The sequence below is a fragment of the Balaenoptera musculus genome, chromosome 14, assembly GCF_009873245.2.
Source record: "Balaenoptera musculus isolate JJ_BM4_2016_0621 chromosome 14, mBalMus1.pri.v3, whole genome shotgun sequence".
NCBI lineage: Eukaryota > Metazoa > Chordata > Mammalia > Artiodactyla > Balaenopteridae > Balaenoptera > Balaenoptera musculus.
This window is the reverse complement of record NC_045798.1, coordinates 33,835,162-33,857,452: the sequence shown is the minus strand read 5'-3', so window position 1 is coordinate 33,857,452 and position 22,291 is coordinate 33,835,162. Positions and strand designations below refer to the sequence as shown.

The window sequence follows — 22,291 nt, the reverse complement described above, 5'->3', positions numbered from 1 at the left end:
CGCCTCCAAGTTAAAGGAAAAAAGCTCCTCTTGACTTCGATGAATTTTTCCAGAAGGGAGATCCACACTGGAAAAATGCAACCTCGCTAGAGGTTACAGAAGTGCTTTAAGCTTCATAGTAAAACCCAGGTAAAAGTGTATTATCGGATCTTCTCATTTCCAGAATAAACATCTAAATCAATAATCGAACACCTTGGGCTAAGAAATTAGCCAAAATCAGAGCCAGCGAAATGCAGGAAATGGACCTGTGCATTGCAAACCTCAGAACGTATATTTTATTCCCTGTAGTAACCCACTAATATTTGTCAGGTTATAGGATAACAAAAATTCTCTGAATTAATATATGGTAGACTTAATCTCTTTTGATCTAAGAGTTTATCTAAAACTTTTTTTCTAAGTCCCTGCAATCTGTAATAATTTGATAACCCACCCCCACCCTAAATGACATCATCAACATGAAATGGATTTGAATCTTTTGTTCCAAGAAAAGCACTGGTGCATGAGTGCATTATGCAAACTATAAGGAATGAAACGGGGGCTGTAGGCAGAGAAAGAGGAGACAAATGAACGTGGACCACGGGGGATCAGGTGAGCTTGCTGGCTGTGTCTTGAGAAAAGAGAAACGGAAATGCATGACCACACACAGATGTACGCTGGCTGCGGAACCAGCAGATTCTCAGCACCCCGGGCAGAAGGAGGGGACCAGTGGAGGCATGTGGTGGGCGGGGCTGGCACAGAGGGATGTGCGGTGCCCACGTAGGACCAAGGGCAAGGGGCTGGAGGCGGGAGAGTAGCTCTCTGAATGAAAATATTCAATCTGAAATGGAATCAACTTGCAAAAAGAGCAAGCTGCTCCCTCCCAGCTGGGGGGAAAAGACGCGGTAGGTGGTGTAGGTGGTGGACGGGGCTGACCTGATTCTCCGGCCAGAGTTCACGCCCTGCCTGTGTCCCCGTGATACCCGGGAGCTCAACAACCATCCGTCGCTGCCACTCTCAACAGCCTGTGTCGCTCTCACTTGTTAACTTGGTCTGGCCAAACATCTCTGACAAAGGTCATTCACCTGCCCCTTCTCTCAGAAGAATTTTTGTTTTCTTTACAAAAAAACACAGAGGAGCACACCCCTTTACACTCGAGCTGCAATGCCCACCACCACATGCATTTTAAAAACGACCCATTCTCCAAGCAAGAAAAGGACATTCACAGTTCAAATCATCCTACCGCTCCTGTATACAGAAATCTGCAAGTTTCTACCAATTAACAACTTGGCCATAAGTTATGCAAACAGAAAAGGTAAAATTCATTTCAATGTTAGCTCATAGCCAGGATATTAAAGAACACTTGATTTTTAAGGCCTCCAAAATGTTTTTCCTACCATGGAAAGTATTAGAGATTTCTTCTTCTTTTTTTTTTTTTTTTTTTTAAGAAGACCACATTTTTCTTTTGATTGTAACATTTTGGGGACTTTATAAGTATTTTCAGTAATTTGATCCTCTGTGAGAGACTTCGGAAATAATTTTGTGTTTAGAAACTGGGTCTGAGTAATTTTCCAGAGTTCTGGAAAAACAAAGAGGCATCTTGTATGCTTTACAGCAATATTTCCTAGCTCTCAATACCTGGGACAAAAAAAAGTTGTAAAATATACATTTACCTCTACATCGCAGGTATATTCTGATCCATCCAGAAGTATCACTTTGCACTGCATGCTTTTAGGCTTTTTGACAATCTTTAATGGAGATCGAGATAGTTTGCTGCTAGATGATTTCTGAGAAAGTTTATCGTCTTCGAATTGCTGATATTCGGGCTGTTTGGAAGGTCCGGCGGCCAACTCCGGGTCCTTGTCAGTGACCTGTGAAGAGCAAACAATGGACAGTTTTCATTGCAAGACAGCAAATAAATATTACATTGCTCAGGCAATAACAGAACACTTTAGAAACAGGCTTTCCTATTTCCTAAAGGATGAGGGATGTCTGAATTAGGATATTAGGAATGGATATACATATACAAATACTTATAATGCTAACAGTTACACCTAAATAACTTTTGCAGTTTAAATGTACCCATAGGGCCTTATTTCAGTTTGACTCAAGGATTTACATTAGAAGTGCTAAGTTCTTAGCAAATGCCATCAAGATTCCACTAAGCAAAGGAGGGTACAAAAATGGGCTGCTGACTTTTTAAAAAGGCATCGGCTTTCACAGACACAGTGAGAAGACTTATGGTTACTGGAGGGGAAAGGGTGGTAGAGGGATAGATTAGGAATTTGGGATTAACGAATATACACTACTATATATAAAACAGATAAACAAGGACCTACTGTATAGCACCGGGAACTATATTATCTATAGTAACCTATAATGGAAAAGAATCGGAAAAGGAATATGTATATATATGTATAAGTGAATCACTTTGCTGTACACCTGAAACTAACATAGCATTGTAAATCAATTATACTTCAATTGGAAAAAAAAAAAGGCACTGGGTAGTATAAGCCTTAAAAACAAATAAAGCATCTAAGATTTAACCTAATGTATTCTGCTTCTTTCATTCACTGGATCCTCCTTTATTCCATGACCCATAACTGTCCCATAAACATACCAGGTATCTTATAAATTGTAAGGCCTACATAGCTTCAAGTATTAATCTTCTCAGTAATTTTACAACTGTTAAAATATTTGATTTAGCTCTAACTCAATTCAATGAAGCCAGCAGCACTGAAATTCACTACAAAGTAATCCCTTAAGTCTGCTTCCCCCTTCACTGTAATGAGCTAGTATAAGAACAGATCAAATCTGTCCAAAAGCTTTAATCTGCTTTCAAATCACAACAGTCCAGTCCAAGCTAGACTCAGAACTGCAGAGGACATCCTATAAACAATAAAATCCTCCCCTGAGTCAGTCCCCTTGGCAGTCTCCCTGTGCACTCCTCTCCAACAACTCTTTTTCTGCCCTTTTTCTATGTATTAAATGACCATCAACGCACATTCAACCCAAGGGCCAGACCACAGCTTCCATGGTCTGCAAATACACTCTGAAAGTCCAAAGAAAGATATGTTCTGAAACTCAGTTTGGGCCCCTTACATAAGCACGAAATTTCCTCTCTCATGAATATACCACCACCCTGGTGGCTAAAGTTCATGGGCTGGAGAGTAAGACCATACTGACAGTTGCAGCTTTCTCAAGGTCACCAAACTAGTCAACTGGAATTCAGATCCAGCCAAAGCCCACTTTGGCTTTAATCATCACGAGGTACCAAAGCACACTTCATTCTACCTCGAACATAACTGGGCACCTGGTGTGGATCAGAGAATCTGAGAGTGGAAGAATCTTAGAAAATTATCTTTTCTGATCTCTTTGTTCTGTAAATGAGTAAGCTGAGGTCCAGAGGACTCGAAAGAGTTCTGAGACCACTGAGATAACTAACCAGGGGGGAGGCAGGGCTAAAGTCTCGTGACTCTGCCGCCAGTCACTTTTCCCTCCGGTGGCTTCGAGTCACTCCTCTTTAGTTTCAAACGTCTGACTACAGAATGTCAATGCATTTATTAAATACACATGTCTAGTCGTGTCTGGGTATGGAAACTCTTCCTTCTCTCCAATTTCCCCCACTTTCACATTTATTTCATTTCAGAGTTAAGAGGAAAGAAGAGAGAAAAATCTAGTCTAGTAATTTTAAATTTCTGAAGATTTGAAAATTAACAAACAAAACACTACCACCATCACATCTCCACAAAAAGAAAAGATAAAGGAAAACCATGATGACAACATCTGTTCCTTTGATTCTGTTTGACAAGTTGAAGTATAACCCCCAGCTCCCTGCACAAAATGTCTGAGATCAGACAGAGCATCTATCTACAGAGCGTGAAAATAAACATTACTCTTTATACCATTTAAAAGCAGAACTTAAATACCATGGGAAAAGAAATAAAATAATCAGGCTGTAAACACATGGTAGTTTAAGGCTATACCAATGTGTTGTGTTTTCCAAAGACATGCCGGTTTCATGTCTCTTAACATCTTCTAGAATTTCTGGCTTGACACAAATACTTCCAACCTGTAAGAGGTCAACCACGTGTAGGGACTCCCAGATTTCCTTAACCCATGAGTCGGGACCCTAAAACATGCTGATTCCAGGTTTGAAGTTTCAAGCCAAAGAAATTTAAACATGGATTCATTCAAGGCCCGGGTATAAATCGTGCTTTATATTTTGTAGGAAAGCTTTTAAAAGGAATAATCACATATCCATGACAACTTAAATATGTTTAGGTAACAGAGTTGAAAATAGACATGTCCACGGGAGAGGGAAAGAGACACGAACACCCACTATGAGTAGTTGGCAACCTTAGGGTCAGAGTGGCCCCAGGGAAAAATCACAAGAGCTCCGAACCCAAGGCTTAAATAAACAACCGGGCGCATAATTAGAGCTGCCAGTGCAGTGTCTAGCCTCCCCGTAAACCCAGACAAAAACCACTGACCTGCAGTCCAGATTTCAGTGTGAGTTCAAATGCTTTCATCAAAGGAAGGCGTCACCAGGCAAGGCTGTGGAATGTCATTCACTGAAAGCCTCAAAATAGCATAACTTTCCATCTGCCCAGGACCAGAAGGGGCCAAGCAGATGACCCCTGGTGGTTCCCTCTAGTGCTAAGAGGCCAAGGTCAGAGCAGAGCCTGGAAAAGCTCAGCAAACATTCTTTCGCGGGTTTTGGGGGGGGATGTTCGCAAGTGCGGGGTGGTCCAGGCTCACCTCCTTCCTCACGGGCGTGCTGTGCGCTGCTGCCTCCTCGAACTGCTCCAGTGCCTGGGGCTGCTCCTCAGTGCCCGGCTCGCCTCCTGGCTGCGCCCCGAGCTGTGCTCCCGCGTGACCCTCTGGTCCCGCCGCCTCCTGGGGCTCGGCCTCCTGCTCCGGCTTGGATTCCAAGTCTGATCCCGATTCGGTTGTCATGGTCGATTGTTCTGCAAGCAGAAAGCGGGAAGGGCCCATCACTCAGTGCCCATGACCTCCCCCAGGCAGGCAAGAAAGGTAGGAGGTTACAGTGAACGGCTGAAGGGAACCAGCACAGGAAAGATGGAGAAACGCTAAGAACCAAAACACGATCCCACCACACATACCTAACAACAGCCTTGTCCAATTCACCACAAGGACGGGTGCCCGTCGACGTCTCAAAAGGAACATTTAGTAGTAAATGCTGATTTGGAACCATCACGGGCTTTATTTCTATTAGATTTTTGCCACAGATGACCGTGAAACGACATTACCGTCATAATAATTACCTAACTTAGATACGTTTAATTTCAGAAAAATGAATTTTCTGAATCAGCTGGAGATACATTTTAATCTCTGGCAAGGATGATCTAGTAATGGAAGCGGATGCGCCTTCTCATTCCCTTTCCCCTTCCCAGGGGCCCTGCTCTGCCCTTCCACACCCGTGAATCCATCCATTCTTCTGTGAACAAACGCGCTTCCCCTCTGTGATTTTCCCGTAACTGTTATTCCCTTTTCTTCTTAAATAAATTTATTTATTTTTGGCTGCATTGGGTGTTTGTTGCTGCGCGTGGGCTTTCTCTACTTGCAGCGAGCAGGGGCTACCCTTCATTGCGGTGCGCAGGCTTCTCATTGCGGTGGCTTCTCTTGTTGCGGAGCACGGGCTCTAGGCATGTGGGCTTCAGTAGTTGTGGCTCGCGGGCTCTAGAGCACAGGCTTAGTAGTTGTGGCGCACGGGCTCTAGAGCGCAGGCTCAGTAGTTGTGGCACACGGGCTTAGTTGCTCTGTGGCACGTGGGATCTTCCCGGACCAGGGCTTGAACCCATGTCCCCTGCATTGGCAGGCGGATTCTTAACCACTGCGCCACCAGGGAAGTCCTTGTTATTCCCTTTTGAACGAGCAACCACAGTACATCAGCGGCTTCCTCGGTGTTGAGGAACCTGTCCCGCACTGGACCAGCCCTGGCCCCAACAGGGGGAAGCCGGGTAGCATCCCCTCTCCCGCTCATCACAAGTTCACTCTCAAAGGCTTCTTCCTGGTTCCCTCCTATTTCCCGTGAGTGTTGAAGAAGTTTGTCCATCTCATATCCCATCAGGAACTCAAACAACAGATCCTGACATAGAATAATCTGCTCTTACATCCTAAAAAGGATGCCCTAAAATATAACTGCCATCTCCTTATAATTTACTCGTCAAGACATAAGTATTTTGTGCCTCAGTTTCCACATCTGCCAAATGAGAGCATTGAACATGATCACATCTAAAGAACCTATTTCTTGCTGTTACTTCTTCCTACTACTAATAGACATGCTGCTATAATTAAAGCCATTTTTTGCTCTAAGCAGCAAGAGAGCTGCTATAGCAGTGGTCACCATGTCATTTGAAGTAATTTCTCATCTTAGCTATGTGATAAATATCTCAAAAATGAATATCTCAGATGATCACATAATTTCCCTTCCTAATTCTAATTTTATGGTAAAAATACCATGAGCAAAGGGCTAGTGTAATACTTTAAGCAAATGATACACCCGTTAGTATGAGTAGAATTTTTATGAAAAATAAAACTCCATAGTAAAACTACTAGTTAGTTCTTATTTTCACAATACACATTGGAAAATGCTTAATAATTTGAAGAGGGAAACATTACAAATACCAACCTATTTTATAAACTAAATGTGGTATCTGTGCTTTCTGTTTAAGGTTACTTTTTACAGTCACCAGCTATTTTGTCTGTTAAATAAAAGACCTGTCAACCTGGCATGTGCTCAGTTACCCAATGTAAATGTAAATATCAAGTCCAAATGCAAAGCCAGATAGGGATCTACATAAAACTAAAACATTTTCTCTTTCCTTCTTACATTTTAGATTTTCAAGCAAATCTTGAAGGCAAATATGATATTCGCATTTTTGTTCTTATACTGCAAAGTGTCAAGTCTACAGAAAAAAAAGTGGAGGGGGAGGGAGAGGTGGTGATTGTGTAATTCAGAGCCTATAGTTGAATTTTACCTTTCAGGAGAGGGAGGATTAATTTTAATAATCAGTTCAACTCACCCAACACTTATTGAGTACCAAATATAAGTCAAGCACTGCTCCTGGTTTAGAGGCAGATAAATATGTTGTAACCCCCTACACCCTACCTACCTTCAAGGAGCCCAGAGTCTGTGGCTGAAATAGACTCTCTCCAGAATCTATTTTTTCCATCTTTCTTTTAGTAAGCAAACTTTCAGTTTCAGCTGGCACGCCTCCACCCAGTTGGAGACCACAATGTGTTGGGGCCATGTGATTAGGTCTGGACCCATGAGACAATGGAGAAAATGTATTCAATATTTAGGTCATCTTCATAAAAAGAAAGCCACTTGCCCTAGATTTCCCTTTTGCATTGTCTGGAAAATACTGACTGATGTCACTACTACAGACCTGATCATGGAAGCCCCAAGTTGAGGAGGATGCCAGAGCCAGCCCCCTCAGCCGGGGTCCCGGGATGACCTCGTGGAGGGCAGCCCACCTGCTCTGGATGGTCACACAAGGCAGAATCCTTCCGTCTTGTTTGCACCTCAGTAAACCAGCCCACACCGAATCTAATACACATTCTACAGATTAAAATTCTACCCAAACACAGACTTGAGTGGCTCCCATCTTACTAAAACAAAGTAGTCTTCTCTTGACCTCACATCCTCTGGCAGCTACTACCGTATTTCCCTGCTCTCTACTCATAACTTCTCAAAAATCTTGTCAACCCTGCCTCACTTCCTCATTTCCTCTTTCTCTGCCACCACTCCAGCCTGATTCCATCGGGGTTGCTCTTGTGGCCACTACAGAGGATAATCCACTCTTGCCTGTCCTTGTCTCATCTGACCTCATAGCAGCCCCAACTCAGGTGATGAGACTTTCCTTGTCAACATGATTCAGAACACCCCACACTCTCCTGCTTTCCTCCTATCTCTCTGGCGACTCCTTTCTATTCACTGTTACAGGTTACTCCTTATCCAACCTCTAAATGTGGGAATGTCCCAGCAAACTCACTCCTAGGCCCTCTTCTCTTCTCTGTATTTTTTTCCCCAGCGCTTTAAATACTTCCTACATGCCAACGGCTCGCATATTCACATCTCTGGTCCAAACCTCTGTCCTGAGCTTTCAGCCTAGTGTCCAACTGCGCGCACTGGACACTCCTCACTGACACCTCACAGGCGCCTGTTGATTTCTCTCCCCTCCTCACCTTCCCCACCTCAATAAGTGGCAATGCCATTCCTTCAAGCCAGAATTCCAGAAGTCACCCCTGACATTTTCCTTTCCCTTGTCTTCCTTATTAATATACAACAGAAAGTTTTGCAAAATATTTAATTTTGCAAATATATATATATTATATATATATATATAAATGTATACTAAAATATATATCTTTCCAAAACATATCTTGCATTGGTCCCCAGCCACTAGGCCAGCCATCATTTCTTCCCTGAACTCCTTCAATAACTCCCTTTTCACTGCCTCGATTCCTATCCACCTCTATTCTGTTGACCTTCATAAAACATAAATCCAGTCACATCACTCACTGCAGAAAATCCTTTAATAACTTCCCAATGTGCTTGAAGTTAACATCAAGACTCTTAATTCCCATGGCCTTCAAGGCTAAGCTGAGGCCTCAACCCCCTATCGACACCCAGCGGCACTGCCCATCCGGCCATCCACCGGTGATCCAGCCACGTGGTCTCCTTCCAGCGTGTAAACCACATCAGGGCTTTGTTCTGCTTCAGGGTTTTCTAGACACGCTGTTCTGTTCGCTGAGAACATTTTTTCCTCTGCTCTTCAAGTGCCTGACTCCTCATTCCTCAGTTGTTGGCTGAGAGAGGACTTCCCTTGTTGCACAGTCATCCTAATTGTGCCTTATTGTTTCCTTCCCATAATGCATCAAATTTGATTATTATTCAGCCATCTCTCAACCTCCTTCCCATATACTCAAGGGGGGAAATCATGTTTGTTTATATCTGAAAACTAGAACATAGTGGGTATTTCAATAATAATTTAATGAATGACTAAATAAAATCAACCCCATTTATTATATAACTATGCATTTAAAAGTGTAATCTCTCTTCCTTATAGTTTTTAACCACTGTAAGATCTCTCTTAAGTGGGTGGGTAAAGAGTAGATATTTCTACTCTTTAAAAATAGAAAACGGAACTCAGTTACAACTTTCAAAATCAAATCTCTCAAGGTAATAGACACTATTGTTCTGTTCACAGTCTAATGCTTTTATCAGCAGTTGTAAAGGTCTTCCAGAAACACAAAAAAGAAAATGTTCAGGTGGTTTAGAGAATCTCTATAAAAGAGTAACCTAAAAGCCACTAGGTCATGAATTTACAAAGTAAAACATAAATGACTATTAGAAAAAGCATATTTTAAGAAGATGCTTAGTTTTTCCTAGACAGGACAGTTCTAGCATATAAATCATATTATTGAAGAAATTTGAATACCTTCAATATTTTCTATCTTCTATGAATATCCTACTTAGGGTTCTCTGTTGTTATTATCTGTGTTTCAGCAGATAATGGCTATAACTTAGTAATTAGATGTCAAAACTGTCACAGAAGCAGAAAACCAGAATCATATCTCAAAATTAAAAAGTCACTTTAGGGCTTCCCTGGTGGTGCAGTGGTTGAGAATCTGCCTGCCAATGCAGGGGACACAGGTTCGAGCCCTGGTCTGGGAAGATCCCACATGCCGCGGAGCAACTGGGCCCGTGAGCCACAACTACTGAGCCTGCGCTCCGCAACAAGAGAGGCCGCGATAGTGAGAGGCCTGCGCATCGCGATGAAGAGTGGCCCCCGCTTGCCGCAATTAGAGAAAGCCCTTGCACAGAAACGAAGACCCAACACAGCCAAAAATAAATAATAAATAAATAATAAATTAATTAAAAAAAAGTCACTTCAAAATCTATGTATAATCTTTACAGATACAAGAAAATAATCAGCAGCAAATAAGTTGCCATGTATGGTCTTGGGTGACTAATTTTTTTTTTACTCTCCCAACTTCCTCTTCCATAAAACAAGGGGTTCGGACTAGAAATCAGTGATGACTAAGTGAGGTGGGGGTAGGGCACGGGCTGGGGGTGGTGCAGGGGGCAGTGAAAGGCCGGAAACTTGAGATCTTCTTTCCGGTTAAGCTGACAAACCTGCTGCCTCTTTCACCATCTTCTCCCAATTTCCTTACTACTTGTTAAACCTAAGGACTTTTTACACAAGTCGTTGTGGTACTATACATCTCACATCAGTGTACTCTAAACTTGCAAATGTGGTTAAATACGTGTTAAAATAAAAATCTTTCTAAACATGACATTAGCCCCAGGATTCACTATATATGAAATAGAAGAGCAAAATCAGTAAAGGAATAATCCCAGTTTTGACTTTCACTATGAAACCATTCAGTACCTGGCTTTTGTCTTTAATTCCATGCCTCGTCCCGAAGGCACAGAGCCAGCTCTACAAAAGCTGAATAAAAATGCAAAATGGACATAGCCCAGGAACCACCTATCAACTACTTAAACAGTAAAATAACCTACCATTATTTTCTACCTATGAATACACCGTATAAAACCTTACCTGTCACACATCACATAAATCAAAGAACCTCAAACCTCAAATAAAATCCTATGCCCTTGTCAAATATTTCCTAGGTATATCATTTCCCCCAGCACTTTATGCATAATACAAGGAATAAAAATCATTGCTGCTTTTTTGAGTAATTGTAATAAAATAAAACTTCCCTTGCTGTTGAGAGATAGTAAAGTAAGAAACCTTAAAAATGTAAGGCTTTTAAATTCTGGAATCTCACTAGAATCAATATTTAATTCCACATATCTGAAAGGGCATAAGTTTACCTATGAGTAAACAGTATCGACAGCCTCAATTGGTAAATTCAATTTCAAAACTTTTTTTAAAATAATCTTCCTCCCTACCCACATGCCAATATAAGCAAGCAATAAACTGATTTTTAAATGGCACACAATGAAAATCATAAGCATCTAAATACAGTCCTTACTTTAACTCATTACTTTAATAATTCTACAGTGTACACCTCCAATCTTATGCCCAAATGCCAAAACATTTTTTAAAATTAGATTTTCATGATATTTACATTGTTTTGGTTTTTTCTTTTTTTGTAAGATACTCATTCCTTGCTTTCTTGGATGACCCTTGCCACTTGAAATTGCACATTTTCCTTTCCGACTCACTACAGATGACTATTTTCCAATGTTCCCTTCTCTTCTGATAGATTCACTCTGGACTACCTATAACTGTCAGTCATTTCAGTTACTGGAAGTAACACCATCACCTGTGATCACAAACGGAAAGTGATACAAAATGCTTATGCTTAGCTTTGGCTTAAACTGTGCCCTTTCTTTATATTAAACTTACCTTGTTAATTGTGTTTTGCTTCAGCTTAAAAAGGTCTGGAATCCCAGACCTCCAAACCCTAAAAGCTGGCGTAAGGACATTTACTAAGTGTACTGGGATGATGGCGAGGAGTCCTTTATCTTTTCAAGAAACATAAACTGTATTTCATTATGCCTCTTCTCAGGGATGTATTTATTAAATGACTACCAAAAGAAATGGTAATCAGGGCTTCCCTGGAGGCGCAGCGGTTGAGAATCTGCCTGCCAGCGCAGGGGACACGGGTTCGAGCCCTGGTCTGGGAAGATCCCACATGCTGCGGAGCGACTGGGCCCGTGCACCACAACTACTGAGCCTGCGCGTCTGGAGCCTGTGCTCCTCAACAAAGAGAGGCCGCGACAGTGAGAGACCCGCGCACCGCGATGAAGAGTGGCCCCCGCTTGCCACAACTAGAGAAAGCCCTCGCACAGAAACGAAGACCCAACACAGCCAAAATTAAAAAAAAAAGAAATGGTAATCAGCTTAAAAGGCGGCATCGTGCAGGTGTGAATGAAATCATTCCCAATTCCCAATTCACGTCACCTATAAAAAATGGTCATTGGCATGCGTTTCAGGCTTTGTTCCTTTTCAGCTCTAATTTTTTACTCTGCACAAGAAAAAAGTCAGTTTATCCTCATCTTTTCCACTTTTGGAAGTGGCATCTCTAAATTTAACATCTCCTAAAAAATGACTGCTAAATTAGCTTCTGCATTCAAATTTACGTACCTACTTCTCTTGCAGATAAGAAAATTCAGTGATATTCTATTAAAAGACACAGACCTAGGACTTTAGTGCAGGAAAATGCTCCATAAAAATCTCTGTCCTTTACATATAAAACAGGATGCCTACAGAATAACAAAGCACTTCATAAAGAAAAACCCTTCACACCAGTTATCTGCCAAGAGGATTGTAAGACTAACAGACGATTTTTTTTTAAAAAACAAGCTTTTTTCCCCCCTTTTGTATTTCAAACATAAATGTACAGAAGAGAGGCTAGTAGACCTTTATAGGCTCAGCTTAAGTATTTGTGACTCCTGGATACCATCCCCTGATCCACCAAAACCACCAACATCAAGCAAGTAAAAAGACAGTAGTATTCCCTGACCCCTCTACTGGATTCTATCTGCAATGAAAAAAGCCCCAGTATCATCCATTAAACACACACACACACACACACACACACACACACACACACTCTCACCCCAAATGACTGCTCTTGACCTTGCCTTCTACCCTCCTACAACCCCCACCTCCACCCCTCCAGGATGGCCCTACTTCTCTCCTCTTCCTCACAGCCATGCTTCTGGAAGGAACTTCCTCCCTGTGCTGTCACCACGTGCTCCCTCCCACTCACCCTTCAGAGTATTCCCCATTATTCTAGTAAATCTTACTAAGGTCACCTCCCTATAAGGCAATAAATCCATGGGACGCCCCCTTCCCGTCTCTGAATTCTCTGTGTTTCTGACACACTCCTGATGTTCCTTCTCCTTCTGCCTCACTTCCATTTGCTCTTCACACCCACCTTCTCAAAGCTAGATTGCAGGGATATTACATGTGTGTAGCAGACATGGCAAAGGGTCATCTTTATCATACATGGGACTCATATCAACCAACAATATCAAGACCCCACTAGATACAAGGACGGAGATAAGCTGTTTACACACACACACACGGTAACTAGTCAACCCGAAATGTTTAAGTTCATTGTAACCCAGCTAGCTGTCCTGACACCTCTGGTCAAGTCCATGTTCAGAACCACCATGCAGTCTGGCCCCCACCCCCCAGGATGCTGTCAGGCACTGCCTGGAAGAGGCTGGTTGCCAAGGCTACAGGTGCACACAAAGTATCTACATAAACCAGTTATAGTATCTACAAAAAAGTTACGGTGTAACCATAATAGCTACTACGTGACTATGTGATCCCCCAGGGGAAAGGGCTACAGGATAGAACATACAGCCGAAGTAACAATGACTCCACTTAGTGTTATCACAGAACCCCTCCTTCCCCAGCTCCATTTCCCAGAGAATAGAGCTCATTAAAGACAGCTAGCAGGACATCAAAAAAAAAAAAAAAAAAAAAAAACCACATATCCACTCTGCAGGTCTTTAGAATCAGAGCTCCTTCACTCGGTTTCAAATACAACAGCACATCCAAGATACAGGTTCCTCACTCTGACCTCTCTGAGCTTCAGATCCACAGATACAACTCCAATGCTCTCTCCTCGCTTCCCTGGGTATTTCACAGGCACCTAACACTGAACACGTCTCCATCCAAAGCATTGACCCCCACCCCCGCCCTCCCAGCCCCCCATCTGCTCCACTTCCGTCTTCTCCATGTCAGTAGGTGTCCATCTGTCCAGCTGCTCATGCTGGGGATCAGGACACCACCTTCCTCCTCATTCCCAACTCAATCCACTTCACACCTGTCACCTCTTGAGTTGTATTTAAAGAAAGAAGACTGGAGAACGTTCTGGGCAGAGGTGATCAATCAGGGAAAAGCAGAAAGGTGTGAAAATCCACGTGCACGTCCTTGCATGAGGGCATGTGGTCAGCGGCGGCTGGAACACGAGGGCTGTGTGGGCAGTGATGGGAGGCGGTGAGACCAGCCAGGCAGAGGTCAGGCCTTGCAAGCCTGGCTGGTCCTCGCTAAGGAGACCTCATCCCATCACACAGAGGCCATTCTGGCAGCCACGGGGATAACTAACATCAGCTCAAAATTAGACCAAATTATCAGACCAAGGCCGCCTCGATGGGGCAGTGGTGGACCAGTCACTCCTCAAAGCACAAAACAGTGGAATGCAGGGTTGATCATTATAAAATATCTTTGAAAACTTGACAGTAAGGAATTGAGACACCGTTTGTGACTAGTGGCAGAGACAATTCTGATTGTTTTTATTCAAATAAGCTTTTTGGCCAAATAAGTTCAAACCTTATAAGCCAATATACCAACTCCTATGAAGATGCCTGACTTTAAGTGTAAGCAGAAAGCTGGAATTTTTTTTAAAAATTTATTTATTATTTATTTTTGGCTGTGTTGGGTCTTTGTTTCTGTGCGAGGGCTTTCTCTAGCTGCGGCAAGCGGGGGCCACTCTTCATCGCGATGCGCGGGCCTTGTTGCAGAGCACAGGCTCCAGACGCGCAGGCTCAGTAATTGTGGCTCACGGGCCCAGTTGCTCCGCGGCATGTGGGATCTTCCCAGGCCAGGGCTCGAACCCATGTCCCCTGCATTAGCAGGCAGACTCTCAACCACTGCGCCACCAGGGAAGCCCTGGAATTTTTAAGATGACAACATAATAATTCAAAATTACTTTCACAATGACCATGGTCAACCTGTAAGGGATGACCAACTCCCATCAGTATGGAGACAAAGGTTTCATAACAGCACTGCGCATCTACAATTCAGTGTTCAGAATTTTTAAAAACTAAACAAGACCCAAAAAAATAAGGCCACAGTCCCCTGCTTCAAGGAATGTACAATCTGACAGGTTACCTTGAGAAGCGAAGCAACACAGCATCGAGGGTGCGAGACATACGCCCAGAGAGAGCTTTCCACCAGCCCGTGGAGGCTGGGTGGGCTCACAGGAAATCATCTCGTGTTAGGAAAAAATCCCTTCAGCCCCAAGTTAAATGACTAGTTTTAAGCTTTATAAGCAATTAAAAATCACAGGCTACCTCAGGAAGATAAAAGGGAAGTCAGGGATAAATAAAAGCACAGGAGAGGTACAGGATGGGGCACAGGACCCTGAGAGGGTAGGTGGGTAAGAACCAGCCTCAGCTCTGCCAGATGCTTTGTGACCTCAACAGAACTTGGCTTCCTTTTCTGTTCTAAGAGTCTGAAATTCTAGAATACCTGATAACCTGAGATACTGTTATATTAACAGCATGAAATCTCAGGAAATTTTGTCCTCTAAGTGAGGACAGATGTTTACTGATCAGCCCAAGAACGTAAAGCTCCTAGGGCAGCAATCACCAGCGCTCCAGAGAGAAAGCCAGCCTCCCCACCACTGCAGCGTCAGTGGAAGGCTTCATCAACTATTTGAGTCTCCTGAAGTTTTATTTAATTCACCGAAGCAACACTTACCCGGATAATCTGAAAGAGCCGAAGGAAACACTCTTAGTTTACTTAATTCATTTGAAAAACCTAAACTGTTTTCAGCAAGCTCTTAGCTTTTCAAGTTCAAAAATGTTAAGCTCTATGTGTGAGCAGAAAAATTAATAAATACGGTTTAGAAAACAGATACGGTGATGATGGAAGTGTCCACCTTATCAATATGTATCCGTATTTCCAAATCAAACTGATGCCAAATACCAGGTACAAAATTCCCATATATTTTTGAAATAACAGAATTTTCGGTTGTTTCCATAAGCCCCTAAATACATTTCAATAAAACCAAGGTAGCAGCTGGCTTCCCCTCTCGAGGAAGGGGGACTTGTGTTAGTAAAGGACTTGAACAGGATTCAGTGACAGCACTAACAGGAGGAGAGGCAGGGTTCCTGAGGGGACAAAGCTACTTGCAAGTTAGGTCTACAGAGCGAGTGGCACAAGCACCAATTCAAGCTCTGTTCTAGTACGTCTATGTTATGACCACTCTGTTAAAAGCAAGGGAGTTCCCAAACTCGGATTCCTGAACTCCAGACACTGGGGAAGGGGGCCCTAAGGGTCTGAGAGTTTGTTTTGATGTTTCAAAGGCACGTGTACATTCAGCCATGACGCGGCTACACACACTGACCGAGTCTCTCTGCTTCTGGTCGGACATTTATCAGTTAAGGTTAGAAATATTGGCTACATCATTTCTTTATTCATGAATACATTCCTTCAGCAAACATTTGCTCAACAGCTGTCCTGAGGCCTGCGGACACATCAGGTGAAGACGAACGGGGGTCTCTGCTCTAGTAGAGCCTGCCTGCTAATTGAAGGAGAAAAAGAATGAAAAGATGTCAGCTACAGGGAGATGTTATTACACGAGCGAACCTACGGTGGGCGGGTGGTTGCTGACGTTGGGCGGTTGGGGAGGGCTTCTCCAGAGGGGGGGACGTTCCCATGTCAGGGACGGGGGCTGGGGTCACGCCTTCCAGAAGACTAGTGCCCGGGCCCTAAGGACGAAATGAGCCTGGTGTGGTCAAGGAACGAAAAGCAGGTCGAGGGAGCTGGGACCCAGGAGGTGCAGGGGAGAACGTCCACCATGAAGTAGGAGATGTGAGCGGGGTTTGGGGTCTCAGTAAGCCAGTGTATGCAGCTGAGTTTTATTTTAAATGCAATGGAGCAGTTTAAGGGAAGGAATGAGAGGGTCTCATTCAGGCTTTTAAGAGACCACTCTGGGTTTGGAGTGAGGGAGCCAGGGTGGGAGCTGGGAGAGTGGTGAGCAGGCTATGGCAGTAGTCCAGGCGAGAGAAAATGCTGGAACAGGGTGGGAGGAGACAAAAGGAAGGGCAGGGGCGCCTTGCATCGGAAGCTCTGATCTGAGCCTTGTGCAGACGGGGGGATGGGCTAGCTGTGGGGCACAACCTCTTATAAATGTTAGGTCTCTTACAGACACAGGGACCCCTGGAGGTGAGAGGACGGCACATCATGCATTCTCCACCAGGCAGGGACCCCAACGACAAGCAGAGGTTAAGCTTCGATCCTTATTCTTCTGGGCGCTGCTGCATCTCTAAATGAGGGAAATCTTCAGTGAACCCCGAAGTCATCGGTCATCATTTCTAAACACATTCATGTGAGACGCAACGCCCGGCTGCATGTATAATGATCGTCTTCTTCTGGTCTAAGTGACAGCTCCAGCCTTCCCAGAAAAAGCAGGTTGATTAACACGAAAAGCTTTGGCCTTGGGGGTAGAGCATGGGTTTCTAGACTTCATCTGAGTACCTAGCTCATGGCTAGAGGGCATATGTATGTATATGCTTGTTTCACACATAACCTGGCAAAGAACTTTAGTCTCCATGAGGTTTTAACATGAATTATCACCAAGACGCTGTCATTATCGGGATCGCAAATAGGTGTTATAAAGTTTCTACAGGGTCTACACAAGAACCCTTCTGCTGCTATTAAAGGGTTTAATTTAAGTGACTAAGTTGTCCACCCACGAATCTCCTCTTGCCCAGGTTGGACCTAGAACTACCTCACCAACCACAGCGCAGTGTTTTTTTCACAACATATTTACATTTTTTCACTTGGACAAGCATTTGAATGTATTATTCAATGAACAGCAGAAATATTTTAGGGAGCTGTTCCTGGGATAGGAAAGTGCCAGACACATCTATTTATTTGCAGGAGTGAACATGAGTACTTGAATTCCGTTTCCTGCTACCTTTGTTTACCAACGCTCATTAGTGTCCCCGATCATTGAAATAAGAGTTCAGAATTGACCATGACTTCATTTGCCTCAGCCAAAGGCACTCCCACAGTATCCTTGGGGTTTTAGGCAAAAAATCAAATCAACATGGAAATTTCAGAGCACCAACGAGATACATCGGAAAGAGCAAAAAGACAGTCCTTAGGTCAAACTGAATCCTGGAAAGTCTAAGAGAATAAGCTAAATATAGCAACCATTCTCTCCATTTGCTGTTAAGCATAAATCACTCTTTCTAAGGAAGAAACTGGCATTAAGTCCTCTGTGCGGGGATGGCAATTCAAACACAGCATATCTGCTTAACTCACCTCTATACCAATATTAGGAAATATTGCCCATGGTTTCCTCAAAGGAAGGTTCAATTTGTAAAATGCATAGGAGCTTCCTGAGTTTGACAGCTGCAATAATTTCTCATCAACCTTCTGTGCTTTCCTTAATATTATTTTATAATTAACAGGGTGTGGCACTTGAGAAAGTAAAGGAACTTGTCCACAGGGAAGCCAAGATGCACGGTGGATGGTACCCCACAGGACAGACGGGGACAGGGAGGTCATACTTGCCCAAGGTCATATAACAAGCACAGGCCAACAATTAAATCTGAGTTTCTGCCTCTGATAACAGAGCTCTTTTTCCACACAAGTCCTGCACTTCGGTAATAGCAATAAAACCTACTCTTAACCTCCTGTTCTTATTTCAGAAGTAGACAGCTTTTCAAAATCACTGTTTTATGTGACCATCTGTAATTCACGATGCTGATACGCTACCTTATTCTTTTACTCAATGTAAATCAAACATTAGTAAATTTAAACTTCTATAACACTATATTTTGTTTTACACACTATTTTCCCTACTACTTACTTTTCTTTATGCACTTATCTTTACTACTTGCTTTATCTATCTATCTATATCTATATATAAATATAAAAATCACAATTCTAGTTTCTAATCCAGTGCAAGCCCTTGGGATTCTATAGCAGGTTGCCAACTTGTTTCTGGAAAACAAACAAAACGATCATTGTTGCTTCTAGAGAAAATACGAATGGTACTGACCCTGCTTCTAGAGTCTCAACAATGATAACTTTCCACTGATGGTGGCTTTAAGCCTCAAATGGATGTCTAGATTTTTACCAGCTCCAACTTTAAAAGCGTTGTTTGTGGAGGACCTCAAATAGACAAGGCGCCATCAACATACGTTTCAAGTTATAACTGTCTGACTCCATTGTTTGAAATTTTCAAGAATTCAATGGCTAAAATTAAAAGAGGAGAGAAAAGGAGATGGTGTGTTTCTTCTGTACTGCTGGCCAATTCTATCTCTGGCTAAGAACTTAATAGCAAAAAGATATCTTTGGCACCTTAATGCAGGAGCATATTTCTCTATTACCCAGCATCTGACTCTGCATCTGTGAGAAATGAGGTGTGAACCAGAGAGAGTGAATAAATTAAAACAGAGTCAGACCCTGTGCCGTCATCCACCACCGACGAGAGCTGCCTGGCTCTTTCTGAAATGGGTCTCTCTCCCACAGAACCATTCATTTTCAAAACAGGGGCAAGGTTATGGCCAAAACCCCCAATCTTTGCACCTTAGTGAGGGGCAATATCCCCTCTGGTATCTGGGGGTACCTGGTCGAGAAGCCAGGGTTCAGGCTTCTCTAGAGGTTAGGGTTGAGGACAGCTGGGACAAAAAGGGCTTGTCTCAAATGACTCGAGAACAAAACCTGTGCTCTGATCGCCTGTCTATCCAGGAAAATGCTTGCAACCAGATGTTGAGAAAACGAATGAATGAACAGCGTGTGTTTCTGAGCCTCGTGAATACAAGGCTGGTCTTACTTTCACCTAAGTGCCCTGAACATTCAGATGAACCTCAGAATGCGGCCCTGGCTGATCCATTTTCTCAAACTGCACGCATGTCTCAAGGCTTTTATCTCTGTGGTTAGTTCCTAATGGCAAGCTTCATGCAGGCACCAGAGGGAGCAGTCACCAGAGGGAGCAGTCACCAGAGGGACACCTGCTGAGAATGAGAAGGGAAACCTAGGGGAAAGTAGACCTTGTTAAGGACCCGGAAGGTAAGTTGCCTGTCAATATTTGTATCTTGCCTTTTAAAGGAGCCTGGGTGGTAGGGATTTGAAGACTCACACGGCACGAATAATGTTTGATCGAATCAATAAAGACATAAGGAGAAAAAAAGGCATTTCCAGTGCTGAGAAAAGGAAATCAAATATATGGGAAAATTCCCGGCAAGCCATTATTGTTTCCATTTAATACTTACAAAATTATACAAAGTAACCATTATTGTCAGCCCCGTGGTCATTAAATACAGGCAGACCTCACTGTATTGCTTCACTTTGTTGGGCTTTGTAGAAATTGTGTTTTTTTACAAATTGAAGGTTTGTGGCAACCCTGCATCAAGCAAGTCTGCTGGCGCCGTTTTTCCAACAGCAACTGTTCACTTCGTGTCTCTGTGTCACATTTTGGTAATTCTCACAGTATTTCAGACTTTTTCATCATTATTTTATTTGCTAGGGTGATCTGTTGAAAGCAGCTCTTTATCCCGTTTCCTGTTGGCCCATTTCTGTTTGCCTCTAACCTTGAAAGAACCTAATTAACCTGTTGATTCTTTTCCTAGATAAAAAGAAGAATGAAGAATTCAGGAGTTCAAGAATGACTAGCTCTCTTCCCTCAACAGCCCACTAAGCAATCTGCAGGTAGATCACATGGCTAAGACAACATCTGAAGAGAAGGTCAGCCAGCCTGCACGCAATGGAGAATGATGCAGACCCCCACCTCCTGCCTGGATGATTCACTGAGATTCTTCCACTCCCCGCCCCACCATTTTTCCCTTTAAAAACTGTCATGGCTGAGCAGAATCTTGGGAGTTGGTCTCTGGACACGAGACTACCTTCTCCCCGGAGGGCCGGCTTTTCTGATTAAAGCACCTTTCCTTTCTATTGACACTTGCCTCTTGAACTACTGACTTTTGAGCAGCAAACAGCCCAACCTCAGTTCAGTAACACTGTGATCTGTGATCTTTAATGTTACTATTATGACTCACTGAAGGCTCAAGTGATGGTTAGCACTTATTAACAATAAAGTATTTTTAATTAAGTTTTATGCATATTTTTAAAGACATAATACCACTGCACACTTAACAGACTACAGTATAGTATAAACATAACTTTTATCGGCACTGGGAAACCAAAACACTTGTGTGATGGTGCTTTATTGCGGTGGTCTGGAACCAAACCTGCAATATCTCCGAGGAATGCCTGTATATGAATGAATGAATGAATACATCAGCCTCATTTAACATAAATGTGCCCTAAGTCACGTGTCCACAAATAATGTCTTGGGAACTCAGATCCAATTCAGTCCGACTCCTAAAACCCCTGGGCTGTTTTGTGGTTTACTGCAATGTACAGAAATGAATACATGTTAAAAGCTCTCAACTCTTCCCCGCATAGAATATGCTAAATTCGATCAGTTTCCCTTTTAATCCTCACATTTTCTGGGACATATATGTATTCTGAAGCCAAATTAATAGAATTGGGTTTTCACCACAGTTCCATATCATGGAGTCTCTGCCACCCCACAATTAATTAAACGTTCACAACTCTTACAGTGAGGAGAGGAAATGGGTGCTCCTCTGGCATTCTGGATCCTTCTGCACTTTGGGATCTGATAGGCTGTTGAGTTTTTTCATCCTTCAATACAAATGTGAGGCCAGGTATTTAATTATTCTGTTTTTACCGTAATGAATCAGCTTTTATCTCCATGCTAGCAATGGATGAAGATTACAAAGAATGTTCTTAAAAGATCTCCCTGGGGCTTCCCTGGTGGCGCAGTGGTTGAGAATCTGCCTGCCAATGCAGGGAACACGGGTTCGGGCCCTGGTCTGGGAAGATCCCACATGCCGCGGAGCAACTAGGCCCGTGAGCCACAATTACTGAGCCTGTGCGTCTGGAGCCTGTGCTCCGCAACAAGAGAGGCCGCGATAGTGAGAGGCCCGCGCACCGTGATGAAGAGTGGCCCCCACTTGCCACAACTAGAGAAAGCCCTCGCATAGAAACAAAGACCCAACACAGCCAAAAATAAATAAATAAATTAAAAAAAAAAAAAAAAAGATCTCCCTGGCACACAAATGAGCTGCTTGGAGACAGTGCCTGGTCCAGTTTTCCGAAGGTGCTGATAAGAGGATTCTTTACTCCAGGGCTGTTCCCTGGGTGCCTGTAGCACTGGAAGCGTTCTCCATCTGCACCACAAATCCTGTGTAATTAAAGCTTTAGGAGACTGGCTCAGCCACCACCTTCCCCTCCTGCACACCCCCCTCCCCGCTCCAGGTGCCTCAGTAGATAAAAACGCAGCCTGCTGGAGCCGCCTTCCAATCAGATATTCCGACTGGGGGGTTGAATTTCCCACCCAATGTACTAAAAATGACTGAATGGCTACAGGGGTGATCTTCCATTCATATTCTTTTTCTCTAACGTGGAACTAAGCCAATAAATAGCTCTTTCAATTTTTAAATCCACACATTTCCAGTTCAATGGGG

The 22,291-nt window shown here is 43.2% G+C and overlaps 1 protein-coding gene across 18 annotated transcripts in view; it reads right to left on the bottom strand.

Moving 5' to 3' along the window:
* The window catches only part of EPB41L3 (erythrocyte membrane protein band 4.1 like 3), a 223,428-nt gene that overhangs the window by 82,403 nt on the left and 118,734 nt on the right, over positions 1-22,291 (bottom strand). For all 18 annotated transcript variants that reach the window (XM_036875021.1, XM_036875026.1, XM_036875020.1 and 15 more), the window contains exons 2-3: positions 4,738-4,946; positions 1,650-1,847 (exon numbers count right to left, since the gene is read on the bottom strand). In XM_036875021.1, the coding sequence (XP_036730916.1) occupies positions 1,650-1,847; positions 4,738-4,935 (396 nt within the window). In that variant the 5' untranslated portion in view covers positions 4,936-4,946. The remainder of the gene's footprint in view (positions 1-1,649; positions 1,848-4,737; positions 4,947-22,291) is intronic.